Source organism: Neovison vison, chromosome 1 (genome assembly GCF_020171115.1).
Source record: "Neovison vison isolate M4711 chromosome 1, ASM_NN_V1, whole genome shotgun sequence".
NCBI lineage: Eukaryota > Metazoa > Chordata > Mammalia > Carnivora > Mustelidae > Neogale > Neogale vison.
This window is the reverse complement of record NC_058091.1, coordinates 156254090-156270057: the sequence shown is the minus strand read 5'-3', so window position 1 is coordinate 156270057 and position 15968 is coordinate 156254090. Positions and strand designations below refer to the sequence as shown.

General features: G+C 35.7%; 1 protein-coding gene across 1 annotated transcript; it reads left to right on the top strand.

Moving 5' to 3' along the window:
• The first annotated feature begins 4525 nt into the window (after positions 1-4525).
• LOC122900497 (olfactory receptor 2T8-like) lies at positions 4526-5521 on the top strand. The gene has a single exon (XM_044239206.1). The coding sequence runs from the start codon at positions 4526-4528 to the stop codon at positions 5519-5521; it is 996 nt and encodes a 331-aa protein (XP_044095141.1).
• Positions 5522-15968: the final 10447 nt, after the last annotated feature.

Below are 15968 nucleotides of genomic sequence, written 5' to 3'. Positions count from 1 at the left end.
TTGTAACTTGATATGCTACCAGTCTATAATGTACAGAATTAGCTAGGAGCCTGTAGTTTTGTTCAGAAAATAAAGCTTGACTTAATCTAGATTTCACTCAGGTGGTAAATTGTGCTCTAAATCAGAGTAGGGTTAGTCACTGTGATAAGATTCAATATCCAAAGGCAGAAGTCTAACAAAATTTACAGTAGGCTTACTCCCTAAAGAAATGACAATTCTCATAGTTCACATAGATTAAGCAATTATACTATCTCACATTTATACAGAGGCAGTGTTTTCTATCAACCATTGCATTCAAGAGATCTTTTTTTTTTAAATTTTACAATTGTGGAATGTCATCGTTATACATTTTTTAAACTTTTTTTGTTTTTGTTCTTGTTTTTCTATCTAGTAAGTTAACATACTTACTAGTGTAATATTAGTTTCATTTTACAATTGTGTAATGTCATCCTTTTTGAAAAAAATTCTTTTTTTTTCTATCAAGTTAGTTAACATAGAGTGTAATATTAGTTTCATGTGTACAATGTAGTGATTGAACACTTCCATACAACACTGGTGTTCATCACAAGTGCACTCCCCAATTACCATCAACTATTTATAAATATATTATTAAGTAAGCCAAGGCAAATGGAGTGGAAAAAGGTCACCAAAAATCAAGGTTTACTAGGAAACTGAAAATACATAGTACAAACAATAGCAAAATCTTTGGAAAGTACCCATATGAAACCAAACAGTTAAGTGCTTGACACAATAAATGCATTCTGCTGTTCTTGCTATAACCATAAATTTTATGATTCACCTTTAAATATCAAATAAAATAAAATAGTAAAATAAAATAAACTCATAAGGGTAAAAGCTTATAACACAACCACCAAATTAAATTTAGAGAGAAAAATGGTGAAATCCTATCATGGGCTTGATCATTTTAATTACTGTCTTCAACAGAAATTATCTCTCAATAACGCACTCTGTAATCTGCTCCATCAAAGTTCTAACTTATAAACTTTATAAACTTTATAAACATAAACTTTATAAACTTATAAACTTTATATTATAAAGCATTACATTAGTTCTCTCCTAGTGTACTTTTTTTCCAATTTATTTATTTTCAGAAAAACAGTATTCATTATTTTTTCACCACACCCAGTGCTCCATGCAAACCATGCCCTCTATAATACCCACCACCTGGTACCCCAACTTCCCACCTGCCCCGCCACTTCAAACCCCTCAGATTGTTTTTCAGAGTCCATAGTCTCTCATGATTCACCTCCCCTTCCAATTTCCCCTAACTCCCTTCTCCTCTCTAACTCCCCATGTCCTCCATGCTATTTGTTATGCTCCACAAATAAGTGGAAGAGATTGTGCCGAGTGAAATAAGTCCTAGTGTACTTTTAAAAATATTTTATTTATTCATTTGAAAGAGATTGAGTGAGAGAGAGAGAGAGAGAGAGAGAGAGAGCAGGAGTAGAGGGATAGGGAGACGAGAACACACTGCCTGCTGAACAGGCAGCCCCTCTACTAATGTACTTTTAAATCATCCCATTTTATGGGCATTATTTACTTACATTTTGATCTTAATTATAGTGATTTTTGTATTTTAATTTTAATGAATCACAACTTTCTGAAAGAATGTATAATCTGTGAATCTTTAAAATCTTTGAAAATTAAATATTTTGTCATCCCAAGATTCAGAGTTATGCAGGTCTGCTATACTAATAAGATATTTTAGCAAAATATGTCAATAGACCACACCCCTTAATAGGACACTCTAGATAATGATATGAGTGAGTTTGATGCTGCGAGACTATAATATGTTTCCTCCTCACAACGAGATGCATTAGGATGATCCTGCTCAGAAGGGACAGATATCCAGCTTGTTGAAGTCATCATTTTTATCTATGTAAGTAGGTCATAATCACCTTTGATATTTAGTAATTTGTTTATTAGTCTGAACTCCACAAAAATCCGAAGTACATTACTTTCTCTGTGTAATTTTCCAAATAAAATTGTTTGTTGATCTATGCCATAATATGAAAAACTAAAAGGTATTAAAGGTATTAAAGCTGATGTAGCCATCAGGTTAAGTCTCTTGTAGTAACTTGTAAATTCAGTCTAATAAATTGTTTTGCTGTTATTATTTTATTTTTAACAGAACAGATTGATTAATCACCCTGGTATTTTGAGGGAAACAAATTATAATTTTTAGGTTAAGTCAGAACAAAGGGGGTTAGAAAAATATAGAAGGAAATCATCAGAATCCATACATTTTCTGTGATTACACTATGAAAAAAAGGAGTATATTTTAGTGCCTTCTATTATATTGAAAATATGTTATTTTAGGATTCAAGTAAAGATACCAATATTTAAGCACCATTCTAAGTAAAAGACTGAAAAACATAAGAAATGATCTCTCTTTTAAACCAGGGACAAAAGAAAATTCAGAATACTAAATTCTCAATCCTACAGTAGTCAGTATTGATCTTTCATTCTTCTAATTAATACCATTTTAGATATTATATTTGCAGGATAATTTAATTTCTCGTTTAGATTTTCAACCATTTTGTTTGCATAGTCAATTAGGAATTAGTAAGTTTTCTATCATATTAATTAGTGAATACAATTGTGTCTCTTTTATAATATGGAAATTATACTTAGGAATTTTGATATAACACATAATTTAACATTGCAGTCCTTGGAAAAATCTAATTTTCTACCAATGGTATTATTTGATTAACACCTTTATGATCTTACTAGTAAATACTAGAAACAAAATAGCATATTGAAAAGACAATTAGATTGGGGATGATGGATTGCTTTTATACATATATTTTGCCTTAAAATGATACCTCGATACATACAGAGTTAAACACTAATAATCCCAAATTTAAAAAACAACAAAAATTATAAACCTCACAAGAAGAAGTATTTACTAAATGTAATAATAATTTTAATTGTTGTAGTGAGTCTTTAAAACATACATCTCTCTTGCATACTTGTAAAGGAAAAAGAAGTAGCTCAAATTACTATATTATTAAAGTATACCTGTTCACATTATACAAATTTAAACAATTATTAACAAAAATTCCATTAAATTTATCCTTTAAGTGAATTACAGCAGCCCAACATCCACAGGTGGAATGAATTAATAAAGAAAATGTTGTGTATACATATGAAGGGATACTATTTGGTTAAGGAAGGGAATTCTGACATGCTATAGTTTGAACAAATGTTGATGACATGATGTTAAGTGAATAAGCCAATTATAAAAGAGACAAATTCCATATATTCCCACTAAACTAAAGATCCTATAATAGTCAAACTCATAGGGCCAGAATGCAGAATGGTGGTTAGCAGTTCCCAGGGACAGGGAGAAACAGGAAATCATTGTCCTGGGGTTATATATTGGTCATAGTTGCAGAATAATGTGACTATATATAATGCCATTATAGTGACAGCATATTTAAAAATGGGTAAGATGATAGCAAAACTTATTTTAAGAAACTTACTCAACACTCAGCAATTATTATATTACAGATTGACATTTAAGCAAGTTCTAAATTTTGTCATTTTTCATAAGAATGAGAGAGTTTAGAATAGAGAAAATAAGAAGGTTCCAGGTCAAATAAATGAGTTTGGAGGCTTTTGAGATCCTTCAAGAAGGCACTAGAGAGACCCATAATTAAGGAATTCATATGGTTCCTAAGTGTGAAGAGTGCAAATGTTAACAGATTTGAAGGTGTGGAGATAACAAAGTTTTGAGAAATGTAGTGTATATCTATAGAGAGAAGTGTTTCTTTTTAAAAATATATTTTATTTATTTATTTGACAGACAGAAATCAAAAGTAGGCAGAGGCAGGCAGAGAGGGGGGTGAGAAACAGGCTCCCTGCTAAGCAGAGAGCCAGATGTGGGGCTTGATATCAGGACCCTTATATCATGACTTGAGCTGAAAGCAGAGGCTTAACCCACGGAGCCACCCAGGCACCCCAAAAAGTGTGTTTCTATGTTTAATTTTGAAACAGCCAACTAAAACCCTAAAGTAGAATTCTGTCAGTACAATCATGATGCTGAAACAATGGAGTTAGTGATTGAGGGAGCTTTTTGCAATTTCTGTGTCTTGATTTGCATTCCAGTACAGGAAGGATTTGTAAATTGGGTGCAAATCAAATGACCACGGAAGAGAGGGATTCCTGTCCTGCCATTTCATTGAATCAGACCACATCTTTGAGACTAAATCAGCATCTTCATCTCCTCAAGTATGATACTATTCATTCAACAACCTAGAGCAGTTTCACTACTAGCAGATCAGTGAAGAGAATGCCTTCAGATATTTAGATTCTTTTGAGCCTGAAGAAAAATAAATTTATCTCTATTCTGGGTACTAACAAATTTATTTTCTCTTATTTACCAAAAGAAGATTGTGTCTCTGAATTTGAGGGAAAACATCATTACACACTTTTTACAGTTAATGAAATGTTGAATTTGGTATTATTGTCTTGCATTGGGAATATATTTTGAGAAAGTAAGATGATGAAAACTTTATCATCTATTTCTTCATTTGCAGTGTTGCTCTTGTTTGAAATCATGAACATTTGGAACACCACGACAGATTTCATTCTCCTAGGACTCTTTAATCACACAGAAGCCCATCTATTTCTCTTTGTGATGGTTCTCACAATTGCCTTCACCTCTCTACTAGGCAATGCCCTCATGATTTTCCTGATTCATCAGGATGTCCGCCTTCACACTCCCATGTACTTTCTATTGAGCCAACTCTCCCTCATGGACATGATGCTAGTCTCCACCATTGTGCCCAAAATGGCAGCTGACTACTTGACTGGCCTGAAGTCCATTTCTCCTTTTGGCTGTGGGTTGCAGATCTTCTTCTTCATCACTTTGGAAGGGGGCGAGTGTTTCCTCTTGGCATCCATGTCCTATGACCGCTATGTGGCTGTTTGCCACCCACTGCGATATGTTGTCCTCATGAGCTGGAAATTATGCCTGAGAATGACTGTGGGGTCTTGGTTCTTGGGGGCAGCTGATGGCCTCATGCAGGCTGCTGCTACCCTGAGTTTTCCATTTTGCCATGCACGTGAGATCAATCATTTCTTCTGTGAGGCCCCTACTCTGGTGCGTTTGGCTTGTGCCAACACATTGGCCTTTGAAAATGTCATGTACATCTGCTGTGTATTAATGCTCCTGGTTCCATTTTCTCTCATCCTGATTTCCTATAGTCTTATCTTTGCTGCAGTTCTCCAGATGCATTCTAGAGAAGCCCGCAAGAAGGCTTTTGCTACATGCTCTTCACATCTCTCTGTGGTTGGACTCTTTTATGGAGCTGCTATTTTTATCTATATGAGACCCAAATCCTACAGGTCAGCTAACCATGATAAAATAGTGTCAGTGTTCTATACTATCTTCACTCCTTTGTTGAACCCCATCATCTATAGTATGAGAAACAGTGATGTCAAGGGAGCCCTGAGAAAGTGTATAGGTCAGTGCATTACCTTAAATCATGACTAAGATGACATTGATTTGTCCCAAATTTCAAGGTTATACAAAAAGAATTGAGTGAATTTTCCTAGGGAATAGTTACATATGCATTATATCTATAACTGTTACTATTTTATTTTGAAATTCAGACAGAACTATATATTTTGGATCTTTTTATATATAGTAATTTTATGTATAATAATTATATTATTTTAAAATTTTTCTTGACTTTTTTCTTTTACAAGTTATTTATTTATTTATTTATTTTTCATTTCAATATAAATATTTTTTTTAATTTTATTTTATTTTTCAGTGTTCCAAGATTCATTGTTTATGAACAACACCCAGTGCTCCATGACTCTCAGTTAGTTAACAAACTGTGTAATATTCATTTAAGATGTAGAATTTAGCAATTCAACACTTACATACAATGCCCAGCACCTTATCCACCTACGACCTAAATTCCCTCTGATAAACATCCTTTAATAAAGTGAAAGAATAGCCCATGTATTTGAAGTAAATAAGTAATTGAGGAATATACATCTAGAATACATGAGTAACACAAAAAACTCAACAACAAACACATTAAAACATGTGTGAAAGATTTAAATACCCATTTCTCCAAAGTATATATATACAAATGCATGATAAGCATATGATGAGACAGTCATTTGTTATTAGGGAAATACACATAAAATCACAATGAAATATTCCTTTTATCCATTATGAAAGATGTTATTAAACTTTAAGTAGTAGTAATAACAAATGCTGCAAGAATATGGAGAAATTGAAATCTTAGTGCATTCTTTCTTTTTCTCTTAGTGCATCTTTGATGGGAATGTAAAATGGTCAGGTGCTATGAAAAGCAGTATGGCAATTCATACAAAAATAGTATGAAAAATTTAACATCAAATTATCATATGATTTAGTAATTATGCTTCTAAATATATACAAAAAATATTTGAAAGCAGGAACTTGAGGAAATACCTGTGCAGAAATGTTTATAGAAGCATAGGTCACAATAGCCAAAGAGGTAAAAAAAAAAGCTCCTACAGGAGAAAAAAATGCAGAAATTAAAAGTACTGTATATAAACAATGGTTTATTATTCGCACTGAAAATGAATAAAATTCTGATACATCTACAACATGGATGAATCTTGAGAAAATTTGTCTAAGTGAAGTAAACCAAACAGAAAAGGAAAATATTGTATGATTACACTTTTATGAGGTACTTAGATTAGGAAAATTAATTGAGACAAATAATCATTAGTAGGATTATAGGGTGCAAGGATGGGGAATTATTATTTGTAAGGTGAGAAAATCGGTACATTGAAAATAATCTAGGGATTGATAGTTATGATTGAACAAAAATATGAATGCACTTGTTACTGAATTGCACAAAGATTGTTAAAGTTGTCTATTTCATAATATATATTTTATCATAAATAAGTTAGAAAAGAACTCTTTAAACTGACTAGTCATACCCCTTCCCAAGAGAAATGTAACACAAACGCAAATACGGGAGACCATACAAAATCTAAGAACATTTAAGGAGTTATCTGCAATGAAAAATGCATTCTTATATTATTTAAATAGTAGTCCCTCAAAGTAGTACTATCATTTTGTTACCCATTTTAAAATGTAAAACATGTTCTGTAACATAATGGTAATCTCAAACTTAGTGAAAATTCAAAAATAATTATCTACTCTAAAATAAAGATTAAACACAAATTGTGTAGTAATGTAAGAATTTCTGCCTGTGTGTTAATGTAAAATGTATCAAATTCCATTATAATGTATCTAATTTAAGCCAATATACAAACTGCCAAATAATTTAATATGCTTACACATTATTCCTATGCAACTTCTGAGTAACAATATATAACATTTATGACTCCATAAAGCTTTAGAGACATAAAAACATTGGAAGAATCTGAATACGTGTATTTGTTATACCACTGAATTGACCCTTAACACGTCTTCAAAAACATGTAAATCCATTATAAGTACTCCTTACCATTCTTGGCCTGAGGCCATCTTGAGTATTAGTGACTTAAACTGTATCATTCAAGTCTCAGTTGGCTTTCCCAAGTAAACACACACACACACACACACACACATACACAAAGAAAAGGGTTCCTTCCTTTAATGCCTAGATAAAGAACTTGAATCATGGTTGCTGCTGAATCTTCCTGAAATTCCTAAGATGTCAAGTGCAGGGATAATAGATGAATATATACATCCATTTGAAAAGTATTTAAAGACATCTGTTCATAAAAATGATTTTGTTCATATAATGACATTAGGACCCCTGTCAGCTATTCAATTCAGTGATTTTGTAAAACTGGAAGATAACAAAGAATACATGTCATAATTGGTTCTTATTTTAATTTATTACATAAGACATGAGACTCTTCTACAAGTGCTTAGAATAATTTGTTTAGAATTAATTAAGAACTGTTTTTTTTAAACCACTAAAATAATCAGTATGATATCTCTCAACAAGGGGATATCAAAGAATATTTCTTTTAGTGGAAATGGATTTAAAAGAGCCTGTATTTTTGAATCTTGGAAAGAATTTTTGTTTTGCCTAAAAATGTATCATAAATTAGCAATGACACATAAAATTGATAACATAGTCACTGGTAATATAATCATAGATATTATCTATGAACTTTCCTGGATTTATGCTGAACAAGATTAAAGTCTATACTAAGCAATGCTGTGTTTATGAAAACATGATCACTTTAAGAGTAGTAATAATTCTGTGTCACAAAATGTATACTAAATGTTTATATGGATATAAAAGAAACTTCAAATATGAGAAGAATTTATTTGACCCATAACTGAAACAACATATTTTGAGACAAAATTATATTTGAAATATAAATTATACTTATCAACAAAGGGGAGATACATTGTCCTCAGAGCTTATGATGAATCTCCTGGAGGTGGGAAAAATAGTAGATAAGTGTAGAGTGCATTAGCATGGTATGTTTAACATGAATTATACTCTCCAGAAGTAGAACTATTTTCAGGCAATCATGTGATATGATCATATCAATTTTGATGCCATTGCATTAATTCTGACAGTTTGGATTACTATCCAGATTAAAAACATTATAATTTTAAGATGATCTGTTTAAGAAATTAGTGACATGGGCGCCTGGGTGGCTCAGTGGGTTAGGTCGCTGCCTTCGGCTCAGGTCATGATCTCAGGGTCCTGGGATGGAGTCCCGTATTGGGCTCTCTGCTCTGCAGGGAGCCTGCTTCCTCCTCTCCCTCTCTCTGCCTGCCTTTCTGCCTGCTTGTGATCTCTGTCTGTCAAATAAATAAAATAAAATCTTTAAAAAGAAATTAGTGACTTACTCTATGTAAAAAAAAGTTGGTCAAGACCATAAGTAGAAGATTTTTTTAAAGATTATTTATTTATTTATTTATTTGACAGAGAGAGAGAGATCACAAGTAGGCAGAGAGGCAGGCAGAGAGACAGAGAGGAGGAAGCAGGTTCCCTGCTGAGCAGGGAGCCCTATGCGGGACTCGATTGCAGGACCCTGAGATCATGAACTGAGCCAAAGGCAGCAGCTTAACCCACTGAGCCACACAGGTGCCCCATAAGTAGAAGATTTTAAGTAGAGTTTGAACAGGAATGGCTGTATTTTTACAATAGAAAATGATTTTGGAGTTAGTTCATAATTATGGTGTCTGAATGAGAAAGGATACGAAAGTCTTTTAAAATATGGGATTGAGTCTTATTGCCATAGGCTTAGATGAGCTTACATAAAATTTGGTGAAAAAAACTAACATGTAACAGTGCAAATTCTCAATAACAATAGTAGAGTGTAGAATTTCCTTCCTTGTGTGTGTGTGTGTGTGTGTGATTTATTGTTTTTTGTTTTGTTTTGTTTTTGTTTTTTGTTTGTTTTGTTTTGTTTTGTTTCCAATTTATTTATTTTCAGAAAAACATTATTCATTATTTTTTCGCCACACCCAGTGCTCCATGCAAGCCGTGCCCTCTATAATACCAATCACCTGGTACCCCAACCTCCCACGCCCCCACCACTTCAAACCCCTCAGACTGTTTTTCAGAGTCCATAGTCTCTCATGGTTCACCTCCCCTTCCAATTTACCCATATTCCCTACTCCTCTCTAATGCCCCTTGTCCTCCATGCTATTTGTTATGCTCCACAAATGAGTGAAACCATATGATAATTGACTCTCTCTGCTTGACTGATTTCACTCAGCATAATCTCTTCCAGTCCCGTCCATGTTGCTACAAAAGTTGGGTATTCGTCCTTTCTGATGGAGGCATAATACTCCATAGTGTATATGGACCACATCTTCCTTATCCATTCATCCGTTGAAGGGCATCTTGGTTCTTTCCATAGTTTGGCGACTGTGGCCATTGCTGCTATAAACATTGGGGTACAGATGGCCCTTCTTTTCACGACATCTGTATCTTTGGGGTAAATACCCAGCAGTGCAATTTCAGGGTCGTAGGGAAGCTCTATTTTTAATTTCTTGAGGAATCTCCACACTGTTCTCCAAAGGGGCTGCACCAACTTGCATTCCCACCAACAGTGGAAGAGGGTTCCCCTTTCTCCACATCCTCTCCAACACATGTTGTTTCCTGTTTTGTTAATTTTGGCCATTCTAACTGGTGTAAGGTGATATCTCAATGTGGTTTTAATTTGAATCTCTCTGAGGGCTAATGATGATGAGCATTTTTTCATGTGTCTGATAGCCATTTGTATGTTTTGATTGGAGAGGTGTCTGTTCATATCTTCTGCCCATTTTCTGATGTGTTTCTCTGTTTCGTGTGGGTTGAGTTTGAGGAGTTCATTATAGATCCTGGATATCAACCTTTTGTCTGTACCGTCATTTGCAAATATCTTCTCCAATTCCGTGGGTTGCCTCTTTGTTTTTTTGACTGTTTCCTTTGCTGTGCAGAAGCTTTTGATTTTGATGAAGTCCCAGAAGTTTATTTTCGCTTTTGTTTCCTTTGCCTTTGGAGACGTATCTTGAAAGAAGTTGCTGTGGCGGATGTCAAAGAGATTACTGCCTATGTTCTCCTCTAGGATTCGGATTGATTCCTGTCTCACATTGAGGTCTTTTATCCATTTAGAGTTGATCTTTGTGTACGGTGTAAGAGAATGGTTGAGTTTCATTCTTCTACATATAGCTGTCCAGTTTTCCCAGCACCATTTATTGAAGAGACTGTCTTTTTTCCATTGTATATTTTTTCCTGTTTTGTCAAAGATTAATTGACCATAGAGTTGAGGGTCCATATCTGGGCTCTCTACTCTGTTCCACTGGTCTATGTGTCTGTTTTTAGGCCAGTACCATGCTGTCTTGGTGATCACAGCTTTGTAATAAAGCTTGAAATCAGGTAAGGTGATGCCGCCAGCTCTATTTTTGTTTTTCAACATTTCCTTAGCGATTCGGGGTCTCTTTTGATTCCATACAAATTTTAGGATTATTTGCTCCAGCTTTTTGTAAAATACGGGTGGAATTTTGATTGGAATGTCATTAAAAGTATAGATTGCTCTAGGCAGTATAGACATTTTAACAATGTTTATTTTCCGATCCAAGAGCATGGAATGGTCTTCCATCTTTTTGTGTCTTCTTCAATTTCTTTCATGAGTGTTCTGTAGTTCCTCAAGTACAGATCCTTTACCTCTTTAATTAGGTTTATTCCCAGGTATCTTATGGTTCTTGGTGGTATAGTAAATGGAATCGATTCTCTAATTTCCCTTTCTGTATTTTCATTGTTAGTGTATAAGAAAGCCACTGATTTCTGCACATTGACTTTGTATCCTGCCACGTTGCTGAATTGCTGTCTGAGTTCTAGTAGTTTGGGAGTGGAGTCTTTTCGGTTTTCCATATAAAGAATCATGTCATCTGCGAAGAGAGAGAGTTTGACTTCTTCATTACCCATTTGGATACCTTTTATTTCTCTCTGTTGTCTGATTACTGTTGCTAAGACTTCTAATACAATGTTGAACAAGAGGGGTGAAAGTGGGCATCCTTGTCTTGTTCCTGATCTCAATGGGAAGGCTGCAAGCTTTTTCCCATTGAGGATGATATTTGTTGTGGGTCTTTCATAGATAGATTTGATGAGGTTCAGGAATGTTCCCTCTATCCATAACTTTGAAGCGTTTTAATCAGGAACGGATGTTGGATTTTGTCAAATGCATTTTCTTCATCAATTGAGAGGACCATGTGGTTCTTCTCTCTTCTCATATTAATTTGTTGTATCACATTGATTGATTTGCGAATGTTGAACCATCCTTGTTGCCCAGGGATGAATCCCACCTCAGCATGGTGGATAATCTTTTTAATGTGCAGTTGGATCCTGTTGGCTAGGATCTTGTTGAGAATCTTAGCATCCATATTCATCAGTGATATTGGTCTGAAATTCTCCTTTTTGGTGGGGTCCTTGCCTGGTTTGGGGATCAGGGTAATGCTGGCTTCATAGAAAGAGTCTGGAAGTTTTCCTTCTGCTTCAATTTTTTGAAACAGCTTCAGGAGAATACGTGTTATTTCTTCTTTGAAGGTTTGGTAGAATTCCCCAGGGAATCCGTCAGTTCCTGGGCTCTTGTTTTTTGGGAGGTTTTTGATCACTGATTCAATCTCGTTATTAGACATTGGTCTATTCAGGTTGTCGATTTCTTCCTGGTTCAATTTTGGTAGTTTATATATTTCCAGGAATGCATCCATTTCATCTAGGTTGCTAAGCTTATTGGCATATAACTCTTCGTAATAACTTCTGATGATTGTTTCTACTTCCTTGGTGTTAGTTGTGATCTCTCCCTTTTCATTCATAATTTTATGAATTTGGGATTTCTCTCTTTCTTTTGGATTAGTGTAGCCAGTGGCTTACCTATCTTATTGATTCTTTCAAAAAAACAGCTTCTAGTTGCATTGATACGTTCTACTGTATCTCTGGTTTCTCCCTCATTGATCTCAGCTCTAATCTTGATGATTTCCCTTCTTATGTGTGGAGTTGGTTTGATTTGTTGTTGATCCTCCAGTTCTTTAAGGTGTAGAGACAGCTGGTGTGTTCTGGATTTTTCAATTTTTTTGAGCGAGGCTTGTATGGCTATGTATTTTCCCTTAGGACCTACTTTGCTGTATCCCATAGGTTTTGGACCGAAGTGTCTTCATTCTCATTGGTTTCCATGAATTGTTTCAGTTCTTCTTTGATCTCCTGGTTGCGCCAAGCATTCTTAAACAAGGTGGTGTTTAACTTCCAAGTGTTTGAGTTCCTTCGGAACTGTTCCTTATGATTGAGCTCCAGTTTCAAAGCATTGTGATCTGAGAATATGCAGGGAATAACCTCAGTCTTTTGGTATTGGTTGAGTCCTGATTTGTGACCCAGTATGTGATCAATTCTGGTGAAGGTTCTGTGTGCACTTGAGAAGAATGAGTATTCTAATGTTTTAGGATGGAATGTTCTGTATATATCTATGAGGTCCATTTGGTCCAATGTGTCATTCAATTCTCTTGTTTCTTTATTGATTTTCTGCTTCGATGATCTGTCTAATTCTGTAAGAGGCATGTTAAGATCTCCTACGATTACTGTATTCATATCAATATGACTCTTTATCTTGATTAACAGTTTTCTTAAGTAATTGGTTGCTCCCATATTGGGATCATAGATATTTACAATTGTTAGATCATCTTGGTGGATATTCCCTTTAAGGATTGTGTAGTGTCCTTCTGTATCTCTGACTACAGTCTTTAGTTTGAAGTCTAATTTATCTGATATGAGAATCTCTACCCCGTTCTTCTTTTGAGTCCCATTGGCATGAAAGATGCTTCTCCACCCCTTCACTTTCAGTCTGTGTGTATTTTTAGGTTCAAAATGGGTGTCTTGTAGACAGCATATGGATGGGTCCTGTCGTTTTATCCAATCTGCAACCCTGTGCCGTTTTATGGGTGCATTTAGGCCATTCACATTGAGAGTGATTATTGATAGATACATTTTTATTGACATCGAGTTACCTTTGAAGTCTTTCTTGTAGACTGTCTCTATATATCTGTTCAAACTATTCTTGGCATTTTTCCTCTTTTATAGAACCCCCCTTAATATTACCTGCAGTGTCGGCTTGGTGGTTGCATAGTCTTTTAAGCCTTGCCGGTCTTGAAAACTCTTTATCTCTCCATACATTTTGAATGTCAGTCTTGCTGGATAAAGTATTCTTGGCTGCATGGTCTTCTCATTTAGTGCCCTGAATATATCTTGCCAGCCTCTTCTGGCTTGCCAGGTCTCTGTGGACAGGTCTGATGTTATTCTGATGGGCTTCCCTCTGTAAGTAAGGAGCCTCTTTGCCCTGGCGGCTTTCAAGAGATTATACCTACAATTATAATTCCTCAATTTGACTATCAGGTGTTGTGATGTTTTTTTGGAGTGTATAATCTTGGGTGGAGACCGTTCAGCCTCTAGTACATGAACGCTGGTTTCATTCGTGAGATTCGGAAAGTTTTCATGAAGGACTTGTTCCACGATATCTTCTAGACTTCTTTCTTTCTCCTTCCCTTCAGGAATTCCAATAATTCTGACGTAGGAACGCTTCATGGCATCATTTATTTCCCTGATTCTGCTTTCGTGGCTCCTAAGCTGTTTGTTCCAGGCTTCCCCCTATCCTTTCTCTCTATCTGTTTGTCTTCCAGATCACTAATTCTTTCTTCTGTCTCAGTTACCCTAGTTTTGAGAGAGTTTAGATTAGATTGGAGCTCATTGAGAGCATTGTGGACCTCCTTCCTGGTAGCTTTAAGCTCTGCCCTAACATTGTGAACATCCTGTCTGGTCGCTTTCAGTTCGGCCCTAATCAATTCTGTTTGGTCATCCATGGCTTTCTCCAACCTAGCTATTGCCTGGATAATTGTTAGCCTGAATTCTCTTTCCGACATATTGTCTATATTGATAGCCGTTAGCTCTGTTGCAGAATGTCCATCCTCTGTATTTTTCTTCTGTTGGGCATTCCTCCTCCTAGTCATTTTGTTGGGAGAAGACTGAACAGATGTAGCTGGATGTATCAACTGTGGTGCAGTCAAGGTGCACCCTGGAACACTTCTCAGCAATCAGGATTCCCCACCCAAACGAGAGACAAAAGAAAAGAAAAAGGAAAAGAAAAAAAAATGGAAAGAAGAGAGAGAGAGACAGGAAAGAAAGGGAAGATGAAAGAGAAGGTTCAGGCCAGATGTGCCCCAAGGTAAGATTTTGAAGTAGACAAACAAAAAGAGATAAAAAGCCTGATACAATTATATGGCAAGAGAAAGAAAAAAATATATATATATGCACATAAAGAAAGAACCTTGTCAAAAAGAACCACAAGTGTAAAATTTATATGCTATCAGGACAAACACAAAAAACACAGAAACACTGGTGGAAGAAGAAGGGAGAGTTCTTATAAATTCTCAGTGTGTGCGAGGAAGGTTGTTTTTATTCTTCCTGGATGTATCTTGATATCTTTGTTAAAGGACTCAAGTTTCCTAAGATAAAGGGGATTAAAAATCAGTTTACCTATAGGGGTAGTATTTATTGGGGAAAGGGGATTACTTTGAAGTTAACTCTATATGAATATTAGAGGATAAAAATAAAAAGGAATATACTAGACTAAACTAAACTAAAATTTTAAAAAAAGGAATTCAAAAAATAAAAATGCAAAAGAAAAACATAGGTGTATGTATCAAAAAGTCCAGGTTAGAAAGGTATTATGGAATTTGATGTACTGTACAGCTCGCTGTGGTGGTAAATAGGTTAAAAAAATTACCTATGTGTTAAAATATATATATATATATATATATATATATATATATATATATATATGAACCGGAATAGTGGAAACGAGTGAATAATACAAGTTTTCCTATGAAGTAGTGGTGGTTCTCTTGTAGTCCTTTTTTTTTTCTTTCTTGGTTTGTTTTCTGGGGGAGGAGCCTGCCACATGGGTTGTCAGTCAATGATGTTTCCTGAGTTGAGTCCCCCCGCCCCCCTCAAGGGGGTGGACTCTGGGGAAACCGGTTCTTTTCAGGCTTTTGTTCTCTCGCGGTTTTTTTGCTTGTTCACTTTTTTCCCTCTCACCTTGACCGCCTTTGATGGTTTTTGTAGTATTAGAAGAAATCAAACTGCACCCTTATCTCCGTCTCAGAGAGAAGCCTCAGTCTGGGTGCAGAAGCTGAATAATTTCCCCCTTGGCCACTGGCAGCGCAGGTTCCAAGTTGCAGACCCTGGGGGCACAGGATCTTTTGCTTGTACCCAATGCCAAGGCAGTGGCGGCTGTCTGGGAGCTCCCAACTGCCAGAGAGGTTCCAAGCAGCGATCGCACACTGAGATTTTGCTGCCGGGCCGGGCTGGGAGGGCCCAGCTTGCGCGCACCTCTTTTCAGAGGCGGCTGTGGGTCAGGTGCGCGTCTGGGGCACTGAGAACGGGGCGCTGGTCCATAAGCCGCAGGCTGGGCTTTTGTGCGCC